This window comes from Pelodiscus sinensis, chromosome 19 (genome assembly GCF_052426305.1).
Source record: "Pelodiscus sinensis isolate ZL-2025 chromosome 19, ASM5242630v1, whole genome shotgun sequence".
In the NCBI taxonomy this organism is placed as follows: domain Eukaryota; kingdom Metazoa; phylum Chordata; order Testudines; family Trionychidae; genus Pelodiscus; species Pelodiscus sinensis.
In genome coordinates this window covers 9,671,875-9,697,164 of record NC_143070.1, presented here as the reverse complement: position 1 = coordinate 9,697,164, position 25,290 = coordinate 9,671,875, and the positions used below count along the sequence as shown (strand labels likewise).

General features: G+C 51.3%; 1 protein-coding gene across 3 annotated transcripts in view; it reads left to right on the top strand.

The window, feature by feature from the left end:
• Positions 1-25,290, top strand: part of LOC102453157 (butyrophilin subfamily 1 member A1-like) — a 35,579-nt gene that overhangs the window by 5,984 nt on the left and 4,305 nt on the right. The window contains exons 4-15 of one of the 3 annotated variants that reach the window (XM_089770479.1): positions 1,475-1,759; positions 4,406-4,504; positions 10,453-10,473; positions 11,468-11,488; positions 14,286-14,306; positions 15,361-15,381; positions 17,079-17,099; positions 18,797-18,817; positions 21,522-21,542; positions 22,501-22,521; positions 24,311-24,331; positions 25,193-25,219. In XM_089770479.1, coding sequence (XP_089626605.1) covers positions 1,475-1,759; positions 4,406-4,504; positions 10,453-10,473; positions 11,468-11,488; positions 14,286-14,306; positions 15,361-15,381; positions 17,079-17,099; positions 18,797-18,817; positions 21,522-21,542; positions 22,501-22,521; positions 24,311-24,331; positions 25,193-25,219 — 600 coding nt within the window. The remainder of the gene's footprint in view (positions 1-1,474; positions 1,760-4,405; positions 4,505-10,452; positions 10,474-11,467; positions 11,489-14,285; positions 14,307-15,360; positions 15,382-17,078; positions 17,100-18,796; positions 18,818-21,521; positions 21,543-22,500; positions 22,522-24,310; positions 24,332-25,192; positions 25,220-25,290) is intronic. The other 2 variants (XM_089770481.1, XM_089770480.1) reach the window with 2 other exon arrangements.

Below are 25,290 nucleotides of genomic sequence, written 5' to 3'. Positions count from 1 at the left end.
CAGTCCCTTCTCCTGCGGGTCAGAGGCAGCGTCTTTGTGCATTGGCCCCCCTGTTCCCTAACATTGCAGAGTGCCTGGGAGGGGCGGGGGTTCAACAGACTAGTTAATAGTACTAACTGGTAAGCTCCTGCTTATCAGTTAGTTGACTAGTCGACTGGTTGCTGACATCCCTAATCTAGAAAAGAGAAGCATATGACTTACTGCCCTGAGATGCTCTGGAATCACCTTCTGAGGGTCCCTTGCTGTCTGGAGAATACGACACACAGCTTTGAGGAGGAAGAATTTATCCCATGTTGGGCAGTTCTCTACTGATTTTCATTAGTCGGGCGATTGAAGATTGTGACGGGGTGAAGGTCACAGATGACCCCTTGAGGGTTCCTCCAGGGTGCTGACATGGCCACTGCCACTTACTTTCCCACTCTCTGGGGCTCCTCACCTCCCAGTCCTGCTTGGGCCGTCTCTCTGGTGTCCCCCAGCCAAGGCCAGTTAGGGAGGTCATGTGACTTCCTAAGACTAACCAATGCTAAGACTTACAGACAGAAGGCTATTTGTATATGGTTAATTTAAAAAATGGAGACCTCCCAGCATTGGAAACACCCTGGATGGCACATTAAAACCATAAAGCCATTGCGTGCCCCATATGTCTAATTTCACACACAAGAACGATACCGACACCAAAATAAGATAAACAGATACAGATGATTATGACATTGACATTGCAGCCAGGGAGGTTGAGATTGGACATTAGGAAAAGCTTTCTAGCTGTCAGGGTGGTTAAACGCTGGAATAAATTGCCTAGGGGGTGTGTGGAATCTCCATCACTGGAGATATTTAAGAGCAGCTCAGACAGACACCTGTCAGGGATGATCTGGTGCTTGGTCCTATCATGAGGGCTGGGGACTGGACTTGATGACCTCCTGAGGTCCCTTCCAGTTCTAGTGTTCTGTGATTCTGTGAAGATTGATAAGTTACATCAGCTAATTTGTCCAAGGCACCTTTGAGTTAGTCATAGCTCTGTCCAAAATTCCATTTTCTAAAGCTGGGGAGAAGGGGGCAGTAAGAAGATGACTATGCTCAAGTAGGTGTCCAGATATTTCTCCTCTTCTGCTTTATTTCTGCATATGCAGGGCCAAATAGAAAAACTTCCATAATCAAAGAGGTGACATTTCACTTAAAGACACGTTTGAAATACAAGGATTATTTTTCTCTGGTTTTTTTTCAGAATCTGTTAGTGCTAAATTAAATGATAAATTAAAGGGGTTTCTATAGTCCCAAAAATTGCACATCTGTGTGGATCTTGGGAGGGAATAATACTGAGGAGAAAGCTTTCCATCCCCTCCATGAAATAATTAATTTCTTGTTCATCTACTTCCCTGAGTTCATGGACATATGAGAATAAAGGGGAAGTTTAATTTCTTATTCCCTGGGCTCAGTATGTGCACACATCAACATGGATTTACACATTTGTCTCTAGCTTTAGGCTCTGCTCCTCATGTATCGATTGAGGATTACCAGGATGGAGGGATCCGAGTGGTGTGCCGGTCGGCTGGGTGGTACCCGGAGCCTGCGGTGATGTGGAAAGATCTCAATGGACAGTCCTTTCCTTCAGCCTCCCGCACAAATTCCCGTGAAGCCAATGGACTGTATGAAACACAAACTTCTGTCATTATAATGGAAAATTCCAATCGGAACTTGTCCTGTGTGGTCAGGAACACCCGCCTCAGCCAAGAAAAGGAATCAACATTATCTTATATATCAGGTCAGTGACCATCAAAAACCACACTGTAAGCAGTGACAGAAAAAAAGACAACAACCTACTGATCAGATTAAATACGGTGTCTGTTTAAAACAAAGTTACAAACAGAAATCTCCAAGAAACCTAGTTAGCTAATGGTGTCACCTTTTTTGTGCACATAAATAATTTAAGTCTTGTCTACACTAAGCAGATTTCACCAGTACAGCTCTACCAACAAAACACTTCTAGTGTGGGCCGGTGTTCTCCCTCATTTTCTTCCATCCATGTGCAGAATAAATTTTGTTGTACGCACCAGTGGAATGTGCAGATGCGTTTCTACTGGTGGTGCACATCCTACTGACTGAGAGTGCTTTGTGCACTCTGCTAATCAACTTGGTGGCATCTGAATGTCTCTTACGTGACCCACTCAATCACACAGCTTACTGGAAACACTGGTGTGGACACTGCTATACTGGCTAAGCTGTACTTTTGCTAGTCTACGTTATGCCAGAGTTTCAAAACGACATGGCCGATATGGGTGTGTACGTGCAGGATTTCCAGTATAACTATGTCTATAGTTGGGCTTTTGTCAGAATAACTCTGTTGATAAAATATCACAACCCCAATTCACGTAACTCTGCTGTTAGAAATGTTTTCTATTGTAGAGCAGACATTAGGCACTTTTGAAATTCCCGCTCTTGCTATGTAGAGTAATCAAGCTAATCTAGGGTACATCTAGACTGCAGGCTTTTGTCAACAAAGAGCGCCTAGACTACATCCAGTTCTGTTGACAAAGCAAGCCGCTTTGTCGACATGACAATGTAGACTCAAAGGACAGTGTAGATGCTATAATGCCTTCTGTTGACAGAACTCTCTCGACAAAAGGCGTTATTCCTCGTAAAATGAGGTTTACAATCATCGACACAATTGCTGAGTTCTGTCGACGTTCTGTAGAAGCAGGTATAGTTTTGTCGACAAAAGTCCACTTTTCTCGACAAAACCCTGTAGTATAGACACACCCTCAGTTATACTTTAACGGCAGAAATACTTTAAGGGCACTGACTTGGCTGAAGGATGTGTTACGTTCTACTTGCTTCCTTTGACTTCAAAGATTTTGAATGTCTCACCAGAAACCTGTAACTGTATTTGACTGAAGAGTAAAGGGAAGGCACAGGAGACAAATAGCCAAACATCCTTCCACTCCCGCACAGATGTATAATTGTTAGATATTCTACTGGCTGTTTAGGAGCGAGTGAATAACTCCAGGCAGATCCTTGACCCCATGAAGTCAATTGTTTGAGTTTGATTGAGTTCAGTGGGACCCAGATTTCAGCACCACTGTCTGTTTTTTTTAAATCTTTGGCTGCAAAAAGTTCATGTCTGATGCTTTGGAAAAGGGAAGCCAATAGAGGGCTGTGAAGTGGCCAATAATGCAGTCAGAGCAGTGAGATGGTGGCCGTGGTATCTTGCTTTGGTTTCATGGCAGGGAAGGGGGAGCGTTGAAGCCAGTGGGGAGGATGGGGGGTGGGTAGAAGTGAAGACATGGGGGCTGTGTCTACACTGGCCCCTTCTTCGGAATAGCCATGCTAATTTAGAACTTTGGAATAGGGAAATCCGCGGGGGATTTAAATATCCCCCGCGGGATTTAAATAAACATGGCCGCCGCTTGCAAGTAGGAATAAGAGATCCTCCGGAAAAGGGCTTTATTCCGGAGGATCGCGCCAGTCTAGACGCTTTTTTCCAGCTTTTCCCCAAGCCGGAAAAAAAGCGGCAGCCATGTTTGTTTAAATCCCGCGGGGGATATTTAAATCCCCCGCGGATTTCCCTATTCCCACATTCAAAATTAGCATGCCCCTTCCAGAGAAGGGGCCAATGTAGATGTAGCCCCGGGGTGTTCCAGAATTTGGCAGTGTGGGCAAATAGAAAAGGTCCGTCATGGGAGATGTTGCACAGGAAGAAGTGGTGGGATTTAGATGTGAGGTTAAAGGAGAATCATAAATCATGAATTGCTTCCCGCACAGTGGTTTGGATGAATTGTGATTATGATTCATTGACAGATTATGGGGGAAATAGTGGATCTACAAGCTGTTGTTTTCAGACAACCCGGCAGTTTCTGAGTGTTCTGTAACACTGACAGCCTTGTGCTCCCTGGCATAACACCTGGTGATGAGAGACTTTAACGCCAGGCACTTGGACCTGTTACTGTTACTAGCAGTATTTGTTACATTAGATGCTGGTATGAGACAATAGCCCCGTTGTGCTGCGCGCTGCACCAAGCCACAGACTGACAGTCGGTGCCTGGTACAAAGAACAAATGCCTAAATAATCAGGACCCCAGGAAGGCTGGCCAGGAAATGGAGCCACTGAGAGGGGAAAGGGCTTGTCCATGTTCCCACAGCAGATCTCATAAGTCCCATCGCGCTGCCCCAGCGACTGGAGCATGAGCATTGTCTCTCATTGCACTGCAAGCCAGGCTCACTCATACACCAATGTGCAAATGTGATGGCTCTCTTGGTTGGTTTGTGGTGTTTGGTGCAGTGCCAATGGGGCCACATTCTCTCCTTTGTGTCAGACCGGTCCCACGGGGGTTGCCTTACACATGATGGAGTCATCAGAGCTGGGTCCCTGCTTACTGAGTAATGTGGGTGTCTCTGGGTTTGTGTTTTTCAGATCCCATGTTCCCTAAGGTGAATCCCTGGATGGTGTCTTTGGGAGTGGCCCTGGTGGTTTTGCTAGGTTCCTTTGCCCTTTTGCTCTTCAAAATCAAAGGTAAATGTTGGAGCAGGAAATGCAGGGACATTCACTAGAGATTTTCTTCAAGGTAGTGCGCACAGGGACAGATTTGACACTTGGCCTGGCCTGATGGGAGCTTAAATTGCCCCACCCCCAGCAGCATAGAGATGGAAATGCCACTGAGGTTCCTCATTTGTCCGTGGGCTCTTTAGCTCCGGCAAGCTCAGGGGACGCCTCCCCACAATCTGACGGCAGTGCTGGAGGATGGAGTGAAAAGCTTGGTCTGCTGCTCTGGGCCATCCCCACCCACCTTTGCAATGGTGTCTATTGCACCAGCTGGGCCACCCCCTCCCAATACAACACCAAGGAGCCCAAGCCTGGGACTATGGAGGTTTCATTCCCCCTCACTCCCTTGGGTGGGTGAGTTGTGCCAGACACAGGCTTGTCTCAAGTGCAGCCAGCTGGGTGGTTGGCACTTACGGACATGCAGGGAGCGATGGGATTGGAAGGAGAAGACAATTAGGCAGTGGAGCCGAACCAGAGAGCCAGATCACAGCAGGTATCTGCATCCTGCTCCGTCTTCCCTCTCCCCATTCTCTGGGGTCACTCCTGTCTGTTTCTGGTCTCCCTTTGTTATAAGAAGCACGCAGAATCTTTTTCAGGGGAGAAAGCAACACACCGTGTTTATTAAGAAGTCAGCAGAGAAGCGATTAGCATATACTTTCTAAAGACAAATAATTACTAGCAGTACAACTTAATTTGCAATACTAACAGGGAGCAAGGCCTTACAGTAACATTATCTAATTATGAGAGATAGAGAAAGAGAACTTATGAGCAAGTCATTACATCAAATCATTATGCTCATACTTATAATCTTATAATCAATATTAAATATACATTTTTGCTACACCTTCCCACATGGCGCTGCCAAGCCTGATTTCTATACTTAAAAAATATTTTTTTGCTAATCAAGTGCCGTGCACTCTTGTGCTGCACTATTGCTCCCTGAGGAACAGCCAATGAGCTACGTAAATAAATGTGTCCTCTGATGAGAAGAAGCACTCAGAGCCATTTGGTGAGTCTCCTTCTCCCTCTTTCCATTCATGGTATTTTTGCACATGCTCATGTCCTTGTAGCAGTGTGGAGGAGGGGGTGGGGATGGTGTTTCCTGGTTCTTTTGGAAGATTTGCTATTCACATTTTTTAAAACAGGGGGAGCGTAAGGACACATCTGTGCTTACCAGGCACTTGACGCTCTGGAGGTTGATCTTCTGGTCTTTGATTTAGAGGGTTTAGTATAGATGCATAAATCGAATGCTGAGGGCTCCAGGTGCTCTTCCTTTTGTGAGAACTAAGGGAAACTGATGGAAGTGTAAGCGGGGGAATGGTCCCACTATTGTGGGGAACATTCCTGGCTTCTATACCACCCTGGTGAAATGGACCAGCGAAAGGATCTGAGTCCCCGCTCCCACTTTCTTTACCCCATGGCCTCCCTGATCCTGAGGGCTCCCCCTCCACTCTCCTGAGAAGCAGAGTCCTGAAAACCCCAACAAGGCTGGGCCCAGGTTTCCTGGGGCTTAATCCCCGACCTTGTAGTCTCTAGGGGCAGGAGTTAGGGTGCCCCCACTCCGAGGTGCTCTCTTTACACTGCAGGCCTTCTTGGCCCAGTGATCGCTTCATACGGTTCAAAGCAAATACAATTTATTAAACAACAACTGATTAAAGAGAAAAGAATAAGAAAAAATGAGAATGGTTAAATGAGAACACACAGTCCTGCTCTGTAGCACAGGGACATCAAAACAGCGGCCTGCAGAGTGTAAGGACAGTCCACAGTCTCTTCCTTAGAGGCCCCTTAGAGGCCCTGGATGTGCTGCGGGGGGGGGGAGGGGGGAGCTGCAGGCTGTACACGCTTGCTCTGGCAGTGACCACACGGACTCAAGCTCTAAGTGGCCAGACCCCTCTCCCAGTCCAGAGCCTCTCCCCACACTTTGCAGTTCCCAGCTGCTCACCACATCCAGCTGCAGGCTGTGCTGCTTGGCCAGTCTCCAGCTCCTTGCGTTGCTTCTCTGTTCCTTCTGGCTCTCTGAGCACTGCCAGTCTGCTGCTCAACACAGGGTCTGCACTCCTTGAGCTGTGTGTGCCTGGCTCTGCTGCTGCAAAACTGCCCCTCAGCACAGCTTACACTCCTCTTAGCAGTCTCTCAGCTCTCTCCTTGCTCAGAGAGACCCTGAACAATCCCAGCTCACAGGGAGGACGGGGCCTGGCCTCTTGCTTTTCTCACTGGCCTGTCCAACTTGTCAATCAGGCTTAGCTGGAGTGTTGGCTGCTTTCCATTGTCTCTGGGGTCTGTCAGTCTCATGGACCCTTCCCCTTTTGATACTGGGAGCTGGCAAATCAAAAAACTCCCATAGAGTTTTAGTAAGGGGCTAACAGTCCCCTTACAGAAGCATTTCTTCTCGTCAGCCTCTCACAGTGTGACCGCCACCAAGGCTTGGCATAAGCCAACCCTCCAGGTCTAGTGTAAGCCAGGCCTACTTATGAGACGTTGCACATCAGAGAGTAATGACCAAACCTCACCTGCAAGAGAAAAAAAGGGAGGTTTGTCTAGAAATGATCTCTTAGGTCAGATGATCTGTGAGTATAAATCAAAATAACTCTGTTGAAATTAGTGGAACTAGTCTAAGAGTATGTCTGCACTAGCCCCCTAGATTGATCAGGGGAGGCTAAGGAGGGCGACCAAAATTGCAAATCAAGCCTGGGATTTAAATATCCCGCGCTTGATTTGCATGTTCTTGGCCGGTCGCCATTTTTAGAAATTGACTAGCCCGGAGTAACTGCCCACGTCTACATGCGGCAGTGAAACGGGAATCCGATTTAAAGCCCCTAATTCAAATTAACTGGTAAACGTCATTGCAGGAGGAATACCAGCTAATTTGAGTTAGGGCTTTAAATCAGACTCCTGTTTCACTGCCACGTGTAGACGTGGGCAGTTACTCTGGGCTAGTCAATTTCTAAAATGGTGACTGGCTGGGAACATGCAAATCAAGCCCGGGATTTTTAAATCCCGGGCTTGATTTGCAATTTCGGTATGCTTCATTAGCCTTCCTAGATCGATCTACGGGGCTAGTGTAGACATACCCTCATTTCTACAAGCCCAGGCCCACAAAGGGATTTGGGTTCTTCTTTGGGCGATGTCCCCATGTGTGCTCCACTGTTGGTGATGGGTCATCCCTGGATGAGTAACTTCCTTTTAGCCACCAGGCAGGTTGCAATCCTGCTGTAAATCTCAGTGTTCCTGCTGGTTCTAAGCTCATTCAAGATGGCTTCATCTCCCCCCACCTCAATGAGCTCCAAGATCTTCTGGACACTCCAGGCTGGTGCTCCTCTGCACCCCTGGGAACTGGCCATATGGGACAGGCCATTCTACTGTTTCTGGGACTTTGCTGAGCTCAATGGGAGAGCAGTAGAGGTGGAAATTGTGGCCAGAGCGCTCAGAGCAGACTTCTGCGGGAGACCTCTCAGAGGCCAATAGCGTCAAATTTCAACAAATGCTGCAACTACAGCAGCATCACTTTGACCATGCAAGATCAGGAATAGCCCTACGACTGGTGAAATAGACTTTAGCAGACCCTCAGGGTGACACAATAGGCTTGGTAGTGTGGATGCATCACTTAAAAACTGACTGTGGTGCTAAAGCCAATGTAAAGTCCTAGTGTAGAACAGGCCAAACAGTGCAGCCAAAACCCTGCCCACTCCCACCCACCCATTCATTTATTCCCTTGTAGGAGGTCAGAACAGTGATGTAGCATTCTGGCAAGTCTCCTGCTCTGTTAGTGATGATCAGCGTTTGACTGCGTGTGTTTTCCTACGCTCCCTCATATTGTGCCAGCTCCATTCAGGTAGCTAATGCAATAGACTTCATAAGAACCGCTAAAGACCACAGCAGACAAACAGATTTATTGGAGCATAAGCTTTCGTGGGCAAAGACCCTCTTTGTAAGATTCATTCTTCCTCAGATGAAGTGGGTCTTTGCCCACTAATGCTTATGCTCCAATACATCTGTTAGTCTAAAAGGTGCCACAGGACTCCTTGTTGCTTTTGCAGATCCAGACTAACATGGCTTACCCCTCTGATACCAAAAACCACAGACTCAGATAAAATATGAAGGCACTCGAGTCAGGTTTATTGACAAACGAAGAACATTAACAGTCATTGGTAGCCAGGTGGCCTCCGATGCCCTACGCGTTTGTGTTCAGAACGGTGGACTGCGCTCAGTCAACCATATGGATTTTACTGTTGACCCCTAGGCCGGACAAGGAGTTAAATCAAGGTAGCCCAACATTTATAGGTGGAGACAAAAAATCTATGATACACATTGAACATATCATCTTGTGCATTAATGACGCATTTGGTACGTCCCCTTGGACTTTCCTCCAAAGCATCCTCGCTCACCACCCCTTGTTGTGCTCTCACTCCTGTTGTTTCAAACTATACTATCATGTGCTATGTTGGGGTGTCCTTCTGCTGTCCTGGTGAAACATATTTACACATGTCATGGGCTTTTATCAGTGCTAGCGGCTCTAGTGCTGACAGACACTGGCATCCAGGCAAACATCTGCTTTTCACATGACCTGTCTGTTACTCAGAGTATAACTCTTGCTACCTTTGATTCAGGCACCAGGCCCCTGCTTCAGGCTCTTTCTTTCACCTAAACCCTCCTCCTTCCCAGTGTATTTGGAAAACTAGTAAAGGTCCTTTTAAAAGCAGTCAGGTTAGTCTGTTTCAAAAAAAAGAGTCTGGTGGCACCTTGAAAACTAACAGATTCATGGATGGTGGCTCTGAGTATGATCCCAGTGGTTTGGTTTGCAGCATTGGCCTCACTGTTTATCTATTTAAATGAAAAAGATGAGTATCAGAGGGAGAGTTTATCGACAGTGGGGGATGGCAGAAGGTGGTGTGTAGAAGGGGGTAGAACAGGAGAGCGGAGTCTGAGGAAATAGAACTGAACAAGAGAATCTGATCATTGCAAATCCATCTGTTTTCTGCGATGTCCTTCCTCTTCCACCCCAGCTAGTACTCACGGGGGGTTACCACTGTCTGTCTCCAATCCTAGGCTTAGGCCTGGTCTCTCATACCTGTACTACACATCTCTTTTGCTATTAAAGTATAGCTCACCCCAGCAGTACAGAGAAAGGCCCTAGAGATAGGCCCCGTGGTAAATCGGTAAATAAACATATTTGTTCCTCAGTTAGGTAATAAAAATAACCCCATACTCACATAGCTCTTATTCAGTGTTGATGAGGTCACATCTGGAGTATTGCATCCAGTTCTGGGCCCCCACTGTAGAAAAGATGTGAGCTCACTGGAGAGGAACTAGCAGAGGGCAACCAAAATGATTTGGGGCTGGAGCACATGACCTATGAGGAAAGGCTGAGGGATTTGGGTTTGCTTAGTCTGCAAAAGAGAAGAGTGAGGGGGGATTTGATAGCGGCCTTCAATTCCTTGAGGAGGGTCTCTGAAGAGACTGAAGAGAGGCTGTTCTCAGTAGTAGTAGACGGCAGAATGAAAAGCAATGGTCTCAAAACACAGTGGGGGAGGTCTAGGTTGGATATTGTGAAAAACGATTTCTAGAAGAGGGTGGGGAAGCACTGAGATGGGTTCCCTAGGGAGGTGGTGGAATCTCCATTCCTAGAGGTGTTTAAGTCCCAGCTGGACAAAGCCTTGGATGGGATGATTCAGTTGGAATTGGTCCTGCTTTGGGCAGGGGCCTGGACCTGATGACTCCTGTCAGCCCTGGGATTCTGTGAACTCCAACCTACCTGTCCAGGTCCAGGTGAACTTGCTCCAGAGGAGATATCTGCTAAATGTCCAAAAAAATCTGACATCTTTCCTAATGGATTGTGTCACTATAGGATGTTGTCTTCAAACACTGTTTAATAGAGCAAGGGGCTGATAATCATTGATCTTTATTTCTGTATGTTTCAGGGAAATTTACTGGAGAAGTGGGTAAGTTTCAAATGGCCTTTTTCCACTCAGGGGTCTGGGTAGGAGTTATGCGGGAGCCGTACACCCTTGCAAGGGCTCGTGCGGGGGAGCAGTGTGTGTAAGAGCTGGGTGGGTTCAGGCAGAGGGATGTGAAGACACGTGGGAGCCCTGGGGGCTTTGGTGCGGGGAGGGGCCCAGGTGCCGTGTGGCCTTGTGAGGACTGGGGTGGTGGGGAGGACACGTGCAGGAGCTCCAGAGCCTCGTGGAGGTTTGGGTGGGGGAGGGGATGCACAGGACATGTGCGGAGTCATGGGTGGGCTGGGGGCAGGAGTTGCATTGGAGCTGTCTGGCTGGGGCTGGAGCTGTGTGGCTTCCCCTCCGACTCAGGGAGAGGGCTCGGCCCACAATGGCCTTGGCCAAGACCAAACCCCCAGCGGCCACAAGGGGGAGAGTTGGGCCAGCCTCAATCAGTCCCAACCCTACCCCACCATCCCAAGTGGCGGGAGGGGAGAGCCAGCTGGCCGCAGCCTCGGTCCAGCCCAACACCCTTCTCTCGCTGGCCAGACTGGAGAGGACTGGGACAGGCCAGGGCTGCTATGTCCCAACCTGGCTCTTCCCAGGGCCAGGAGAGGCTGCCTTTTGCTGAGAGGCAGGTGGGCGAGTGTAGCGAGCAAGGGTAGGCAGCCCCTTTAAATGGAAACATAAGTCAGAATGAGACTCAGCCTCACAGCTCAGTATCTGGCACAGAGTTGATCAGCATTAAGACTGTGCGTTGTTCTTATTAAGGGAACCATGTGTGATTTCATTTGGTATTAAATAAGAAATTGGGATGAGGGCAAATCTGATCAGTTTTTCCGGAGTAAATATGAAACAGTTACCCATGGAAAATAGAGGCTTGTTTATAACCCAGGTGTTAGGGATTCCTACAATGAAAACACCCTTTTTAATCTGCAGTAACTGAAAATATTCTTCAATAATTTGTGTTTGCATCTGTGCCTTTATTTTATTTCACTAGGGAAACATATTAGCAACACTGGTAAGTTTGATTTTTCCCATTGCCGCCTTTTCTGTGCATTGTTGCGCTGTTTCAGACTAGAAGATTTCCCCAGCTTTGCTTACGTCCTTAACTGAAATAATTTGTGTGGGATTTTTTTCCATTTAAAGCCATGCTCTGTGGTAGGGCTGGGAATGAGAGATTTAGGAGAGAACAGCCTTTGTCATTGCAACAATTTGGTCAAGTGAGAAGCACCATGGCTGAGAAGCACATGGGAGCCGGAAAGGCTCAGGTACGGAAGTGGTGGCGGCATGCAAGAGCTGCGCTGCCTTGCGGGGCTTGGGTGGGGGCAGGTGGGAACCTTGGGGACTCAGGTGTGGGGAGGGGCCCAGGAGCTGTGTGGATGTGCGAGGACTGAGGTGGCGGGGAGGACTCGCTCGAGAGCCCCAGAGCCTTGCAGAGGTTCCGGTGAGACGTGTGAGGCGTCACCGGTGGTCCGGGGGCAGGGCGTGCATTGAAGCCGCACAGCCTTTCCCCTCATTGTGGGGGAGCCGAAGCTCCATGGCCTCCCCCCTCCAAGCCAGAGGGAGAGGGCTGGGTGCCCCATCCCTTCCCCTCCCCTTCTTTCCCAGCCAGAGAAAGAGGGCTGGGCACCATGCCCCCTCCCCTGAACCCCAGTCTCTGCCAGAGGGAGAGGGCTCGGCACTGCGTCCCCTCCTCTTCTCCCTCTCTTGGCCAGAGGGAGAGGGCTGGGCCACACATGCAATGTTGACTAAGTTACACAACTGCCCGTATTGTTATTGGTGTCTCTGATTGCCCTCACTGTTTACAATGAAAGGTGAGTATCAGAGGGAGAATTTATCCACAGTGGGGGATGGCAGGAGTGGGTGTGTGGAGGGGGTTAGAATAGGAGAGCGGAGTCTGGGGAAATAGAACTGAACAAGAGAATCTGATCATAGCAAATCCATCTGTTTTTTGTAAGGTCCTTCCCCTCCCAGCCCTGCTAATTCTCAGGTGGTTTCCACTATCTGTCTCCGGTAGTGTGGAGAGGGCTGATAAAGAAAAGTTATTTATTAGTTCCCTAAATAGAAGAACTAGAGGACACCAAATGAAATTAATGGGTAGCAGGTTTAAAACTAAGAAAAGAAAGTTCTTCTTCACACAGCGTGTAGTCAACCTGTGGAACTCCTTGCCAGAGGAGGCTGTGAAGGCTAGGACTATGTGGGTACGTCTACACTACCACCCTAGTTCGAACTAGGATGGTTAATGTAGGCAACCGAAGTTGCAAATGAAGCCCAAGATTTAAATTTCCCGGACTTCATTTGCATCTTGCCGGGCACCGCCATTTTTAAATCCCCGCTAGTTCGGACTCCGTGCCCGTGGCTACACGTGGCATGGAGTACGTAGTTTGGATTAGGCTTCCTATTCTGAACTACCGGTACACTTCGTTCCACCTCGTTCCACGAGGAGTAACGGTAGTTCAGAATAGGAAGCCTAATCCGAACTACTTACTCCATGCCGCGTGTAGCCGCGGGCATGGAGTCCGAACTAGCGGGGATTTAAAAATGGTGGCGCCCGGCAAGATGCAAATGAAACCCAGGAAATTTAAATCCCGGGCTTCATTTGCAACTCCGGTTGTCTACATTAACCACCCTAGTTCGAACTAGGGTGGTAGTGTAGACATACCCTAATAGAGTTTAAAGAGAAGCTAGATAATTTCATGGAGGTTAGGCCCATAAAAGGCTATTAGCCAGGGAATAAAATGGTGTCCTTGGCCTCTGTTTGTCAGAGGCTGGAGAGAGATGGCAGGAGACAAATCACTTGATCATTGTCTTCGGTCCACCCTCTCTGGGGCACCTGGTGCTGGCCACTGTCAGCAGACAGGATGCTGGGCTAGAAGGACCTTTGGTCTGACCCAGTACGGCCGTTCTTATGTTCCTATGTTCTTATGGTCCTAGGATTTAGGCCTGGGCTATCATGTCTGTAGTCCCCATCTCTTTGATGTTAAAGTGTAGCTCACCCCAGCAATACAGGGATAGGCCCTAGAGATAGGCCCCTGTGGTAAATCAGTAAATAAACACATTTGTTCCTCAGTTAGGTAATAAAAATAACTCCATACTCACATAGCTCTTATTCAGTGTTGATGAGGCCACGTCTGCAGTATTGTGTCCAGTTCTGGGTCCCCCACTACACAAAGACTGTGGATGCATTGGAGAGGGGCCAGCAGAGGGTGAGAAAAATGATTCAGGGTCTGGAGCCCATGCCCTGGGAAGAAAGGCTGAGGGATTTGGGCTTGTTTAGTCTGCAGATGAGAAGAGGGGGGATTTGAGAGCAGCCTTCAACTCCCTGAAGCAGGTTCCAAAGAGTCTGGAGAGAGGCTGTTCTCAGTAGTGGCAGATGGCAGAACAAGGAGCAGTGGTCTCAAGTTGCAGTGGGGGAGGTCTAGTTTGGATATTGTGAAAAACAATTTCCTGAGGAGGGTGGTAAAGCACTGGGATGGGTTCCCTAGGGAGGGGGTGGAATCTCCATTCCTAGAGGTGTTTAAGCTTAAGTTTAAGCTTGAGAAAGGCATGGCTGGGTGATTGAGTCGGGGTTGGTCCTGTTTTGAGCAGGGGGCTGGATCTGATCCCTCTTGAGGTCTCTTCCAGCCCTGAGATTCTATGAACTCAGATCCAGTCATACAGGCCCAGGAGAAAGTTATTCAGAGGGGATATCTGCTGAATGTCCAATTAAAACCGACATCTTTCTGAATGGATTGTGTAACTATAGGATATCTTCTAACCCTGTTTTATAGAGCAAGGGGCTGATAATCTTTGACCTTTATTTCTATACTTTTTAGTGAAACTTTCTGGAGAAGTGGGTAAGTTTCAAATGGCATTTTTCCACTCAGGGGCTCGGGAGGGGTTGTGCAGGAGCCACACACCCTTACAAGGGCTTGTGGAGGTGAGGGGTGTGTGCAAGAGCTAAGTGGGCTCAGGCGGAGGGAGGTGGGGGCAGGTGGGAGTCTTGGGAACTTGGGTGTAGGGAGGAGCCCAGGAGTTGTGTGGCCATTCAAGGATTGGAATGGTGGGGAGGATGTCCGAGGGAGCCCCAAAGCCTCGTGGAAGTTTCGGTGGGGGAGGGGTGCGCAGGACATGTGTGGTGTCACCAGTGGTCCGCAGATAGAGGGTGCATTGGAACTTCACAGCCTTTTCCCTCGCTGGCGGGAGCCGGAGCTGTGTGTCCTCCCCCAATCCCTGCCAGAGGGAGAGGGCTCGGAGCTGCGCCCTCTACACTCCACCTCCTTCCTGGCCAGAGGGAGAGGACCTGGCCACAAAACAATTTTTGCCCAAGTTACACAACTGCCCATATTGTTACTGGTTTCTCTGATTGGCATCACTGTTTACAATGAAAGGTGAGTATCAGAGGGAGAGTTTATCGACAGTGGGGGATGGCAGATGGGTGTGTGTGGAGGGTGTAGTACAGAAGAGTGGAGTCTGGGAAAATAGAACTGAACGAGAGAATCTGATTATAGCAAATCCATCTGTTTTCTGCAACCTCCTTCTTCTCCTGCCCCGGCAAGTTCTCAGAGGATTAACACTGTCTATGTCTAGTCCTAGGCTTTAGGCCTGGACTATCATTTCTGTATTACCCATCTCTTTTGCTATTAGTGTGGCTCACCCCAGCAATACAGAGTTAGGCCCTAGAGATAGGCCCCTGTGGTAAATTGGTTTTTGCCAGCCCTAGAATTCAATGAACTCAGACTCACCTGCACAGGCCCAGGTGAAATTCATCCAGAAGGGGAATCTGCTGAATGTCCAAAGGAAGCTGACATCTTTCCTAATGGAGTGTGTAACTACAGGATGTCATCTTCTAACACTGTTTAATGGAGCCAGGGGCTGATAATCATTTACATTTCTTTCTATACTTTTCAGAGAGGCTTACTGGAGAAGTGGGTAAGTTTCAAATGGCCTTTTTCCAATCAGAGGCCTAGGTGGGAGTCATGTGGGAACCGCACACCCTTGCAAAGACTTGTGTGGGGGAGGGGTGTGTGCAAGAGCTGGGTGGGCTCAGGCAGGGGTGGTAGGGACACTTGGGAGCCCTGGGGGCTTAGGTGCGGGGAGGGGCTCAGGTGCTGCGTGGCCTTGTGAGGACTGGGGTGACAGGAAGGACACGTGCAGGAGCTCCAGAGCCTCGCGGAGGTTTGGGTGGGGTAGGGGGTGCACAGGCTATGTGGAGCATCACCGGTTGTCTGGGGGCTGGAGCTGCGTGGCTTCCACTCACTCAGAGGGAGAGGGTTGGGCCCACAATGGCCTTGGCCAAGCCCAAACCCCCAGCGGCCATGGGGGGTTTTCTGTGCACTGTTGTGCTGTTTCATTGACTAGAAGATTTACCCAGCCTTGTTCAGGTCCTTAACTTAAAAAATTTAAAGCCGTTCTCTGTGGTGGGGAAGGGATGTGGGGCTTAGTTTGTAGGCTGCCCTGGGAGAGAACAGCCTTTGTTATTGCAACAGTTTGGTCAAGTGAGAAGCACCATGGCTGTGAAGCACATGGGAGCTGGGAGGGCTCGGGTAGGGAAGTGGTGGGGGCATGCAAGAGCTGCGCTGCCTTGCGAGGCTCAGGTGGGGGCAGGTGGGAGCCCTGGGGACTCAGGATTGGGGAGGGGCCCAGGAGCCGTGTGGATGTGCGAGGACTGGGGTGGTGGGGAGGACTCGCTCCAGAGCCCCAGATCCTCACGGAGGTTCCGGTGGGGGAAGGGCACGCAGAAGATGTGCAGCGTCACCGGTGGTCCGGGGGCAGGGCCTGCATTGGAGCCGCACAGCCTTTTTGCAGCTCTGGAGGGGAGCCAGAGCTGCGTGGCCTCTCCACTCCCAACCAGAGGGAGAGGTTGGGTGCCCCGTCCCCTCTGTTCCCCTTCCTTCCCTGGCAGAGGGCGAGGGCAGGGCACCGTGCTCCCTCCCTTGGACCCCAGTCCCTGCCAGAGGGAGAGGGTTCGCGCTGCGTCCCTTCTCCTCCCTCTCCCTTCCGGCCAGAGGGAGAGGGCTGGGCCACAAATGCAATTTTTGCCCAAGTTACACAACTGCCCGTATTTGTATTAGTTTCTCTGATTGCCCTCACTGTTTACAATGAAAGGTGAGTATCAGAGGGAGAGTTTATCCATAGTGGGGGATGGCAGAAGGGCGTGTGCGGAGGGGGTAGAACAGGAGAAATAGAACTGGGGAAATAGAACTGAACAAGAGAATCTGATTATAGCAAATCCCATCTGTTTTCTGCAACCTCCTTCTTCTCCTGCCCCGGCAAGTTCTCAGAGGATTAACACTGTCTATGTCTAGTCCTAGGCTTTAGGCCTGGACTATCATTTCTGTATTACCCATCTCTTTTGCTATTAGTGTGGCTCACCCCAGCAATACAGAGTTAGGCCCTAGAGATAGGCCCCTGTGGTAAATTGGTTTTTGCCAGCCCTAGAATTCAATGAACTCAGACTCACCTGCACAGGCCCAGGTGAAATTCATCCAGAAGGGGAATCTGCTGAATGTCCAAAGGAAGCTGACATCTTTCCTAATGGAGTGTGTAACTACAGGATGTCATCTTCTAACACTGTTTAATGGAGCAAGGGGCTGATAATCACTTACATTTCTTTCTATACTTTTCAGAGAGGCTTACTGGAGAAGTGGGTAAGTTTCAAATGGCCTTTTTCCAATCAGAGGCCTAGGTGGGAGTCATGTGGGAACCGCACACCCTTGCAAAGACTTGTGTGGGGGAGGGGTGTGTGCAAGAGCTGGGTGGGCTCAGGCAGGGGTGGTAGGGACACTTGGGAGCCCTGGGGGCTTAGGTGCGGGGAGGGGCTCAGGTGCTGCGTGGCCTTGTGAGGACTGGGGTGACAGGAAGGACACGTGCAGGAGCTCCAGAGCCTCGCGGAGGTTTGGGTGGGGTAGGGGGTGCACAGGCTATGTGGAGCATCACCGGTTGTCTGGGGGCTGGAGCTGCGTGGCTTCCACTCACTCAGAGGGAGAGGGTTGGGCCCACAATGGCCTTGGCCAAGCCCAAACCCCCAGCGGCCATGGGGGGTTTTCTGTGCACTGTTGTGCTGTTTCATTGACTAGAAGATTTACCCAGCCTTGTTCAGGTCCTTAACTTAAAAAATTTAAAGCCGTTCTCTGTGGTGGGGAAGGGATGTGGGGCTTAGTTTGTAGGCTGCCCTGGGAGAGAACAGCCTTTGTTATTGCAACAGTTTGGTCAAGTGAGAAGCACCATGGCTGTGAAGCACATGGGAGCTGGGAGGGCTCGGGTAGGGAAGTGGTGGGGGCATGCAAGAGCTGCGCTGCCTTGCGAGGCTCAGGTGGGGGCAGGTGGGAGCCCTGGGGACTCAGGATTGGGGAGGGGCCCAGGAGCCGTGTGGATGTGCGAGGACTGGGGTGGTGGGGAGGACTCGCTCCAGAGCCCCAGATCCTCACGGAGGTTCCGGTGGGGGAAGGGCACGCAGAAGATGTGCAGCGTCACCGGTGGTCCGGGGGCAGGGCCTGAATTGGAGCCGCACAGCCTTTTTGCAGCTCTGGAGGGGAGCCAGAGCTGCATGGCCTCTCCACTCCCAACCAGAGGGAGAGGTTGGGTGCCCCGTCCCCTCTGTTCCCCTTCCTTCCCTGGCAGAGGGCGAGGGCAGGGCACCGTGCTCCCTCCCTTGGACCCCAGTCCCTGCCAGAGGGAGAGGGTTCGCGCTGCGTCCCTTCTCCTCCCTCTCCCTTCCGGCCAGAGGGAGAGGGCTGGGCCACAAATGCAATTTTTGCCCAAGTTACACAACTGCCCGTATTTGTATTAGTTTCTCTGATTGCCCTCACTGTTTACAATGAAAGGTGAGTATCAGAGGGAGAGTTTATCCATAGTGGGGGATGGCAGAAGGGCGTGTGCGGAGGGGGTAGAACAGGAGAAATAGAACTGGGGAAATAGAACTGAACAAGAGAATCTGATTATAGCAAATCCCATCTGTTTTCTGCAACCTCCTTCTTCTCCTGCCCCGGCAAGTTCTCAGAGGATTAACACTGTCTATGTCTAGTCCTAGGCTTTAGGCCTGGACTATCATTTCTGTATTACCCATCTCTTTTGCTATTAGTGTGGCTCACCCCAGCAATACAGAGTTAGGCCCTAGAGATAGGCCCCTGTGGTAAATCGGTTTTTGCCAGCCCTAGAATTCAATGAACTCAGACTCACCTGCACAGGCCCAGGTGAAATTCATCCAGAAGGGGAATCTGCTGAATGTCCAAAGAAAGCCGACATCTTTCCTAATGGAGTGTGTAACTACAGGATGTCATCTTCTAACACTGTTTAATGGAGCAAGGGGCTGATAATCACTTACATTTCTTTCTATACTTTTCAGAGAGGCTTACTGGAGAAGTGGGTAAGTTTCAAATGGCCTTTTTCCAATCAGAGGCCTAGGTAGGAGTCATGCGGGAGCCACACACCCTTGCAAAGACTTGTGTGGTGGAGGGGAGTGTGCAAGAGTTGGGTGGGCTCAGGCAGGGGTGGTAGGGACACTTGGGAGCCCTGGGGGCTTAGGTGCGGGGAGGGGCTCAGGTGCTGCGTGGCCTTGTGAGGACTGGGGTGACAGGAAGGACACGTGCAGGAGCTCCAGAGCCTCGCGGAGGTTTGGGTGGGGTAGGGGGTGCACAGGCTATGTGGAGCATCACCGGTTGTCTGGGGGCTGGAGCTGCGTGGCTTCCACTCACTCAGAGGGAGAGGGTTGGGCCCACAATGGCCTTGGCCAAGCCCAAACCCCCAGCGGCCATGGGGGGTTTTCTGTGCACTGTTGTGCTGTTTCATTGACTAGAAGATTTACCCAGCCTTGTTCAGGTCCTTAACTTAAAAAATTTAAAGCCGTTCTCTGTGGTGGGGAAGGGATGTGGGGCTTAGTTTGTAGGCTGCCCTGGGAGAGAACAGCCTTTGTTATTGCAACAGTTTGGTCAAGTGAGAAGCACCATGGCTGTGAAGCACATGGGAGCTGGGAGGGCTCGGGTAGGGAAGTGGTGGGGGCATGCAAGAGCTGCGCTGCCTTGCGAGGCTCAGGTGGGGGCAGGTGGGAGCCCTGGGGACTCAGGATTGGGGAGGGGCCCAGGAGCCGTGTGGATGTGCGAGGACTGGGGTGGTGGGGAGGACTCGCTCCAGAGCCCCAGATCCTCACGGAGGTTCCGGTGGGGGAAGGGCACGCAGAAGATGTGCAGCGTCACCGGTGGTCCGGGGGCAGGGCCTGAATTGGAGCCGCACAGCCTTTTTGCAGCTCTGGAGGGGAGCCAGAGCTGCATGGCCTCTCCACTCCCAACCAGAGGGAGAGGTTGGGTGCCCCGTCCCCTCTGTTCCCCTTCCTTCCCTGGCAGAGGGCGAGGGCAGGGCACCGTGCTCCCTCCCTTGGACCCCAGTCCCTGCCAGAGGGAGAGGGTTCGCGCTGCGTCCCTTCTCCTCCCTCTCCCTTCCGGCCAGAGGGAGAGGGCTGGGCCACAAATGCAATTTTTGCCCAAGTTACACAACTGCCCGTATTTGTATTAGTTTCTCTGATTGCCCTCACTGTTTACAATGAAAGGTGAGTATCAGAGGGAGAGTTTATCCATAGTGGGGGATGGCAGAAGGGCGTGTGCGGAGGGGGTAGAACAGGAGAAATAGAACTGGGGAAATAGAACTGAACAAGAGAATCTGATTATAGCAAATCCCATCTGTTTTCTGCAACCTCCTTCTTCTCCTGCCCCGGCAAGTTCTCAGAGGATTAACACTGTCTATGTCTAGTCCTAGGCTTTAGGCCTGGACTATCATTTCTGTATTACCCATCTCTTTTGCTATTAGTGTGGCTCACCCCAGCAATACAGAGTTAGGCCCTAGAGATAGGCCCCTGTGGTAAATCGGTTTTTGCCAGCCCTAGAATTCAATGAACTCAGACTCACCTGCACAGGCCCAGGTGAAATTCATCCAGAAGGGGAATCTGCTGAATGTCCAAAGAAAGCCGACATCTTTCCTAATGGAGTGTGTAACTACAGGATGTCATCTTCTAACACTGTTTAATGGAGCAAGGGGCTGATAATCACTTACATTTCTTTCTATACTTTTCAGAGAGGCTTACTGGAGAAGTGGGTAAGTTTCAAATGGCCTTTTTCCAATCAGAGGCCTAGGTAGGAGTCATGCGGGAGCCACACACCCTTGCAAAGACTTGTGTGGTGGAGGGGAGTGTGCAAGAGTTGGGTGGGCTCAGGCTATCATTTCTGTATTACCCACCTCTTTTGCTATTAGTGTAGCTCATCCCAGCAATACAGAGCTAGACCCTAGAGATAGGCCTTTGTGGTAAATCAGTAAATAAACACATTTGTTCCTCAGTTAGGTAATAAAAGTAACCCCATACTCACATAACCCTTATTCAGTGTGGGTGAGACCACATCTGGAGTATTGCATCCAGTTCTGGGCCCCCCACTACAGAAAGGCTGGGGATGTACTAGAGAGGGGCCGGGGAGGGCGACCAAAATGATTTGGGGGCTGGAGCACGTGACCTACGAGGAGAGGCTGAGGGATTTGGGTTTGCTTAGTCTGCAGAAGAGAAGAGTGAGGGGGGAGTTGAGAGCAGCCTCCAACTCCCTATGTGGGGTTTCTGACGAGGATGGAGAGAGGCTGTTCTCTGTTGTAGTAGATGGCAGAATTAGGAGCAATGGTGTCAAGTTGCAGTGGGGGAAGTCAAGGCTGGAGATTGTGAAAAACTATTTCCCTAGAAGGGTGGTGAAGCACTGGAATGGGTCACCTAGGGAAGCTGTGGAATTTCCATCCCTAGAGGTGTTTAAATCCCGGCTTGACAAAGCTCTGGCTGGGATATTTGAGTTGGGCTTGGTCCTGCGTTGGGCAGGGGGCTGGACTCGATCCCTCCTGAGGTCTCTGCCAGCCCTGGGATTCTATGAACTCAGACTCACCTGCATAGGTCCAGGTGAACTTCATCCAGAAGGGAAATCTGCTCAATATCCAATTAAAGCTGACATCTTTCCTAATGGATTATGTCACTATAGGATGTAGCTTCTAAAACTGTTTAATGGAGCAAGGGGCTGATAATCACTGATGTTTCTTTCTGTACTTTTCAGGGAAGCTTACTGGAGAAGTGGGTAAGTTTCAAATGTCCTTTTTACACGTGAGGACCTGGGTGGGGGTCATGCAGGAGCCACACACCTTTGCAAGGGCTCATGTGGGGAAGGGGTGTGTTAAGAGCTGGGTAGGCTCAGGCAGGGGGTGTTGGGGATATGTGGGAGCCCTGGGGTTTGGGTGTGGGGAGGGGCCAGGTGCTGCGTGGCGTTGCGAGAACTGAGGTGGCCAGGAGGACACATGTGGGAGCTCCATTGCCTTATAGAGGTTTGGGTGGGGGAAGGGATGCACAGGACATGTGCTGTGTCACTGGTGGTCTGGGGCCAGGAGGTGCGTTGGAGCTGCATGGTGGGGGTTGGGCTGCGTGGCTTCCACTCCCAGTCAGAGGGAGAGGGCTGGGCCCACAGTGGCCTTGGCCAAGCCCGACACTCCAGCAGCCAGAGGGGAGAGAGCACCTTCCCCAGCAGCTGGAGGGGAGAGATCCGTCCAGCTGCGGCCTCTGGCCAGCCCAACACCTTCCTCTCACTGGTCTGAGTGGAGAGGGCTGGGAGAGGCCAGGGGTGCTAATTCTCAACTCGCTCTTCCCAGGGGCCAGGCGGGGCTGCATATCCCTGAGTGGTGGGTGGGTGAGTAGAGGAAACAGGGGTAGGCAGCCCCTTTAAATGGAAACATAAATCAGAATGAGACTCAGCCTCACAGCTCAGTATCTGGCACAGAGTTGATCAGCATTAAGACTGTGCGTTGTTCTTTTTAAAGAACCAGTGTGTGATTTCATTTGGTATTAAATAAGAAATTGGGATGAGAGCAAATCTGATCAGTTTTGCCGGGGTAAATATGAAACCGTTACCCATAGAAAATAGAGGTTTGTTTATAACCCTGGTTTTAGGGATTCAAACAATGAAAACACCCCTTTTAATTTGCAGTAACTGAAAATATTCTTCAATAATTTGTGTTTGTATCTGTGTCTATTATATTTCCTAGAGAAACATCTTCGCACAATTGGTAAGTTTGATTTTTCCCATTGCAGCCTTTTCTGTGCGTTGTTGTGCTGTTTCATGGACTAGAAGATTTCCCCAGCCTTGCTTAGTTAGGTCTTTAACTGAAATGATTTGTGCGGGATTTTATTTTCATTTAAAGCCGTGCTCTGTGGTGGGGCTGGGAATGAGGGACTTAGGAGAGAACAGCCTTTGTCATTGCAACAATTTGGTCAAGTGAGAAGCACCATGACTGAGAAGCACATGGGAGCCGGGAGGGCTTGGGTAGGGAAGAGGTGGCGGCATGCAAGAGCTGCGCTGCCTTGCGGGGCTTGGGTGGGGGCAGGTGGGAGCCCTGGGGACTCAGGTGGGAGCCCAGGAGCTTTGTGGCCATGCAAGAATTGGAGTGGTGGGGAGGATGCTCACGGGAACCCCAGAGTCTCACAGAGGTTCTGCGCTTACGAACGAGGCTTTTCTCGCCCCGGAGGATGCGGGCGGCGGACTGCCCAAACACGCTGGGGTCCCACCGCCCGCATCCTCTGCGGCGAGAAAAGCTGCTCTGCGTCTCCCTAGTCTGCTGGGGGGACGTCCCCCAGCAGACCAGGGAGATGCGGAGCAAAGCCGCCCAGAAGCGCCGCGGTCCCACCGCCTGGGTCCACCGCGGCTTTGCTCCGCGGCTCCCTGGTCTGCTGGGGGAAGTCCCCCAGCAGACCAGGGAGCCACAAAGCAAAGCTGCGGAGGACCCGGGCGGCGGGACTGCGTCTGGGCGGCTTCTCCCTGGTCTGCTGGGGGACCTCTCCCAGCAGACCGGGGAGACGCAGAGCAAAGCCGCCCAGACGCGCCCCAATCCGCCGCCCGGGTCCACCGTGGCTTTGTTCTGTGTCTCCCTGGTCTGCTGGGGGGGGGGGGGGAGGGTCCCCCAGCAGACCAGGGAGACGCAGAGCAAAGCTGCAGAGGATGCAGGCGGCGGGACTGCAGTGAGTCTCGGCGGTCCCGCCGCTCGCGTCTCCCTGGTCTGCTGGGGTGGGGGTGCAGCTAGTGCGCCCCCCCCCCCCCCCAGCAGACCAGGCTTTTCTCGATGCCTCGGGTAGAGCAGCTGGGGCGCTGCCGGGTTGGTCCTGCAGCGCCGCTCCTCCGCGCTACTGGACCAACGCAGCAGCACCCCAGCTGCTCTGCCCCAGGCGTCCCCAAGTCAGCCGCTGCTGAAACTGACCAGCAGCTGACTACAGGAAGTTCCAACTAGCGGTTTGCATGTACAGACGCTATGAAAGTTAATTTGAACTAAAGGCTGTTAGTTCGAATTAACTTTGTAGTGTAGACATACCCTCACTGTGGTCACACCCCAAGTGCCAGCCCACCAGAGCCAGGGAGAGGACATTGTGGAGTCCATGTAGGGGCCGTGTAGAGGTTACAGTCGCCCCCTCAAGGCGAGTTTAGAGGTTACTGAGGTTAGAGCTACACAGCAGTTGCACATGCACAGCTGAGCCCTGGCAACAGGATTTGCAGGGTCCCAGAGCTCATGCCCCAGTTTTATAGCTCCCAGCCCATGTCCCGTGAGCCTGTGTCAGCTGACACAGGCCAGTTGTGAATGGTCAGTTGCTGTGTAGCCATCTCATGGGGCTTCATGGGTGTTCCTTGCCCTGCCCGTGGGTTGGCTAATGTACTCTTCTCCCCACACCTCTGGAGCTGCCCTGCTCACAACGTGGATCAGTGGGGTTGGGAGAGGCAGGCTGCCTGGTGGGAGGCTGAGGTTTCATCTGTCCTGTGAGAGGGGCACTTAATTAGTGTGTGTATGTTTCTCCTTCCTTCTTCCCTAGGGGAGCTCCAGAGAGAACTTGGTAAGTTCCCTTTTCCTCACATGCAGCCTTTTCCATGGCATTGAAACGATCCCTGGGTCGATCAATTTGTCGCCCTGTTGCTGAGTGGGGGGGTTTGGGGGGGTACAGCAACAAGCTCTGGGGCCAATACCAGGAGGCTCCCCTGAGCAATTCCAGACAGAAGCAGTCTGAGACCCAGCCCCTGATCTGAGAGAATCCTCACTCCTGGGCCCCTTAAGGCAAACATGCTCTTCGGGGCTGGATTCTGTCACTGCCTTGCAGGTTAGAGCCAAGGCCTTAGTCTGGACACTCCCCGGATGCTGGCACGAGTCCCTGCAGCCCTGGGTGTCAGTATTCTCCCCCCACCACTCCAAGTCCAGTCCCTGCTCTGCCCCATCCTGCCTCTTCTCGTCCTTGCTCTGCCCTCTCCCTTCCCTCAAGTCCTTCCCTCAGGGGAATTTATGGGGCAGCATGGAGACGGACAGGCAGGGCCAGCAGATGCATGGAGACCCCCTCCAATCCTCCCCAAGCCCTCACATGGGGGTGCCCACTGGCCACTAGGAGGGTGTGAGGCCTGGCACTGGCCCGAAGGCAAATTGACTCTGTAATGCCTGCTTTAGACACTGGTGCTACCTGGTCCCCTGAACCAGTGAGGGGGCTGAGAGGGTTGGACCTTTGTGTCTCTTCCCCAAAGGGGGGCTGGGCACATTCGATGGAACGAGGGGCAAAGGACTTATCTAGCGCTGCAAAATAGGCCCTTATTCCTGAGTCATGTGGCTCTCGCCTGAGTTCAGCGTTAGACGGCTGCTCCTCATCCCAGAGCCCCAGCACATCTGCCTTTGGTAGCTGAGTTCTCACCCTTCCTCCTGTGTTTGGTTTCAGCCTGGAGAAGAAACATCGTCTGCCCAGGTAACTACAGCTCCTGTGGAATCAGTCCCAGAAGCCCCCCTGCCCTGGGACTGCCCTTCTCAGGCAGAGCC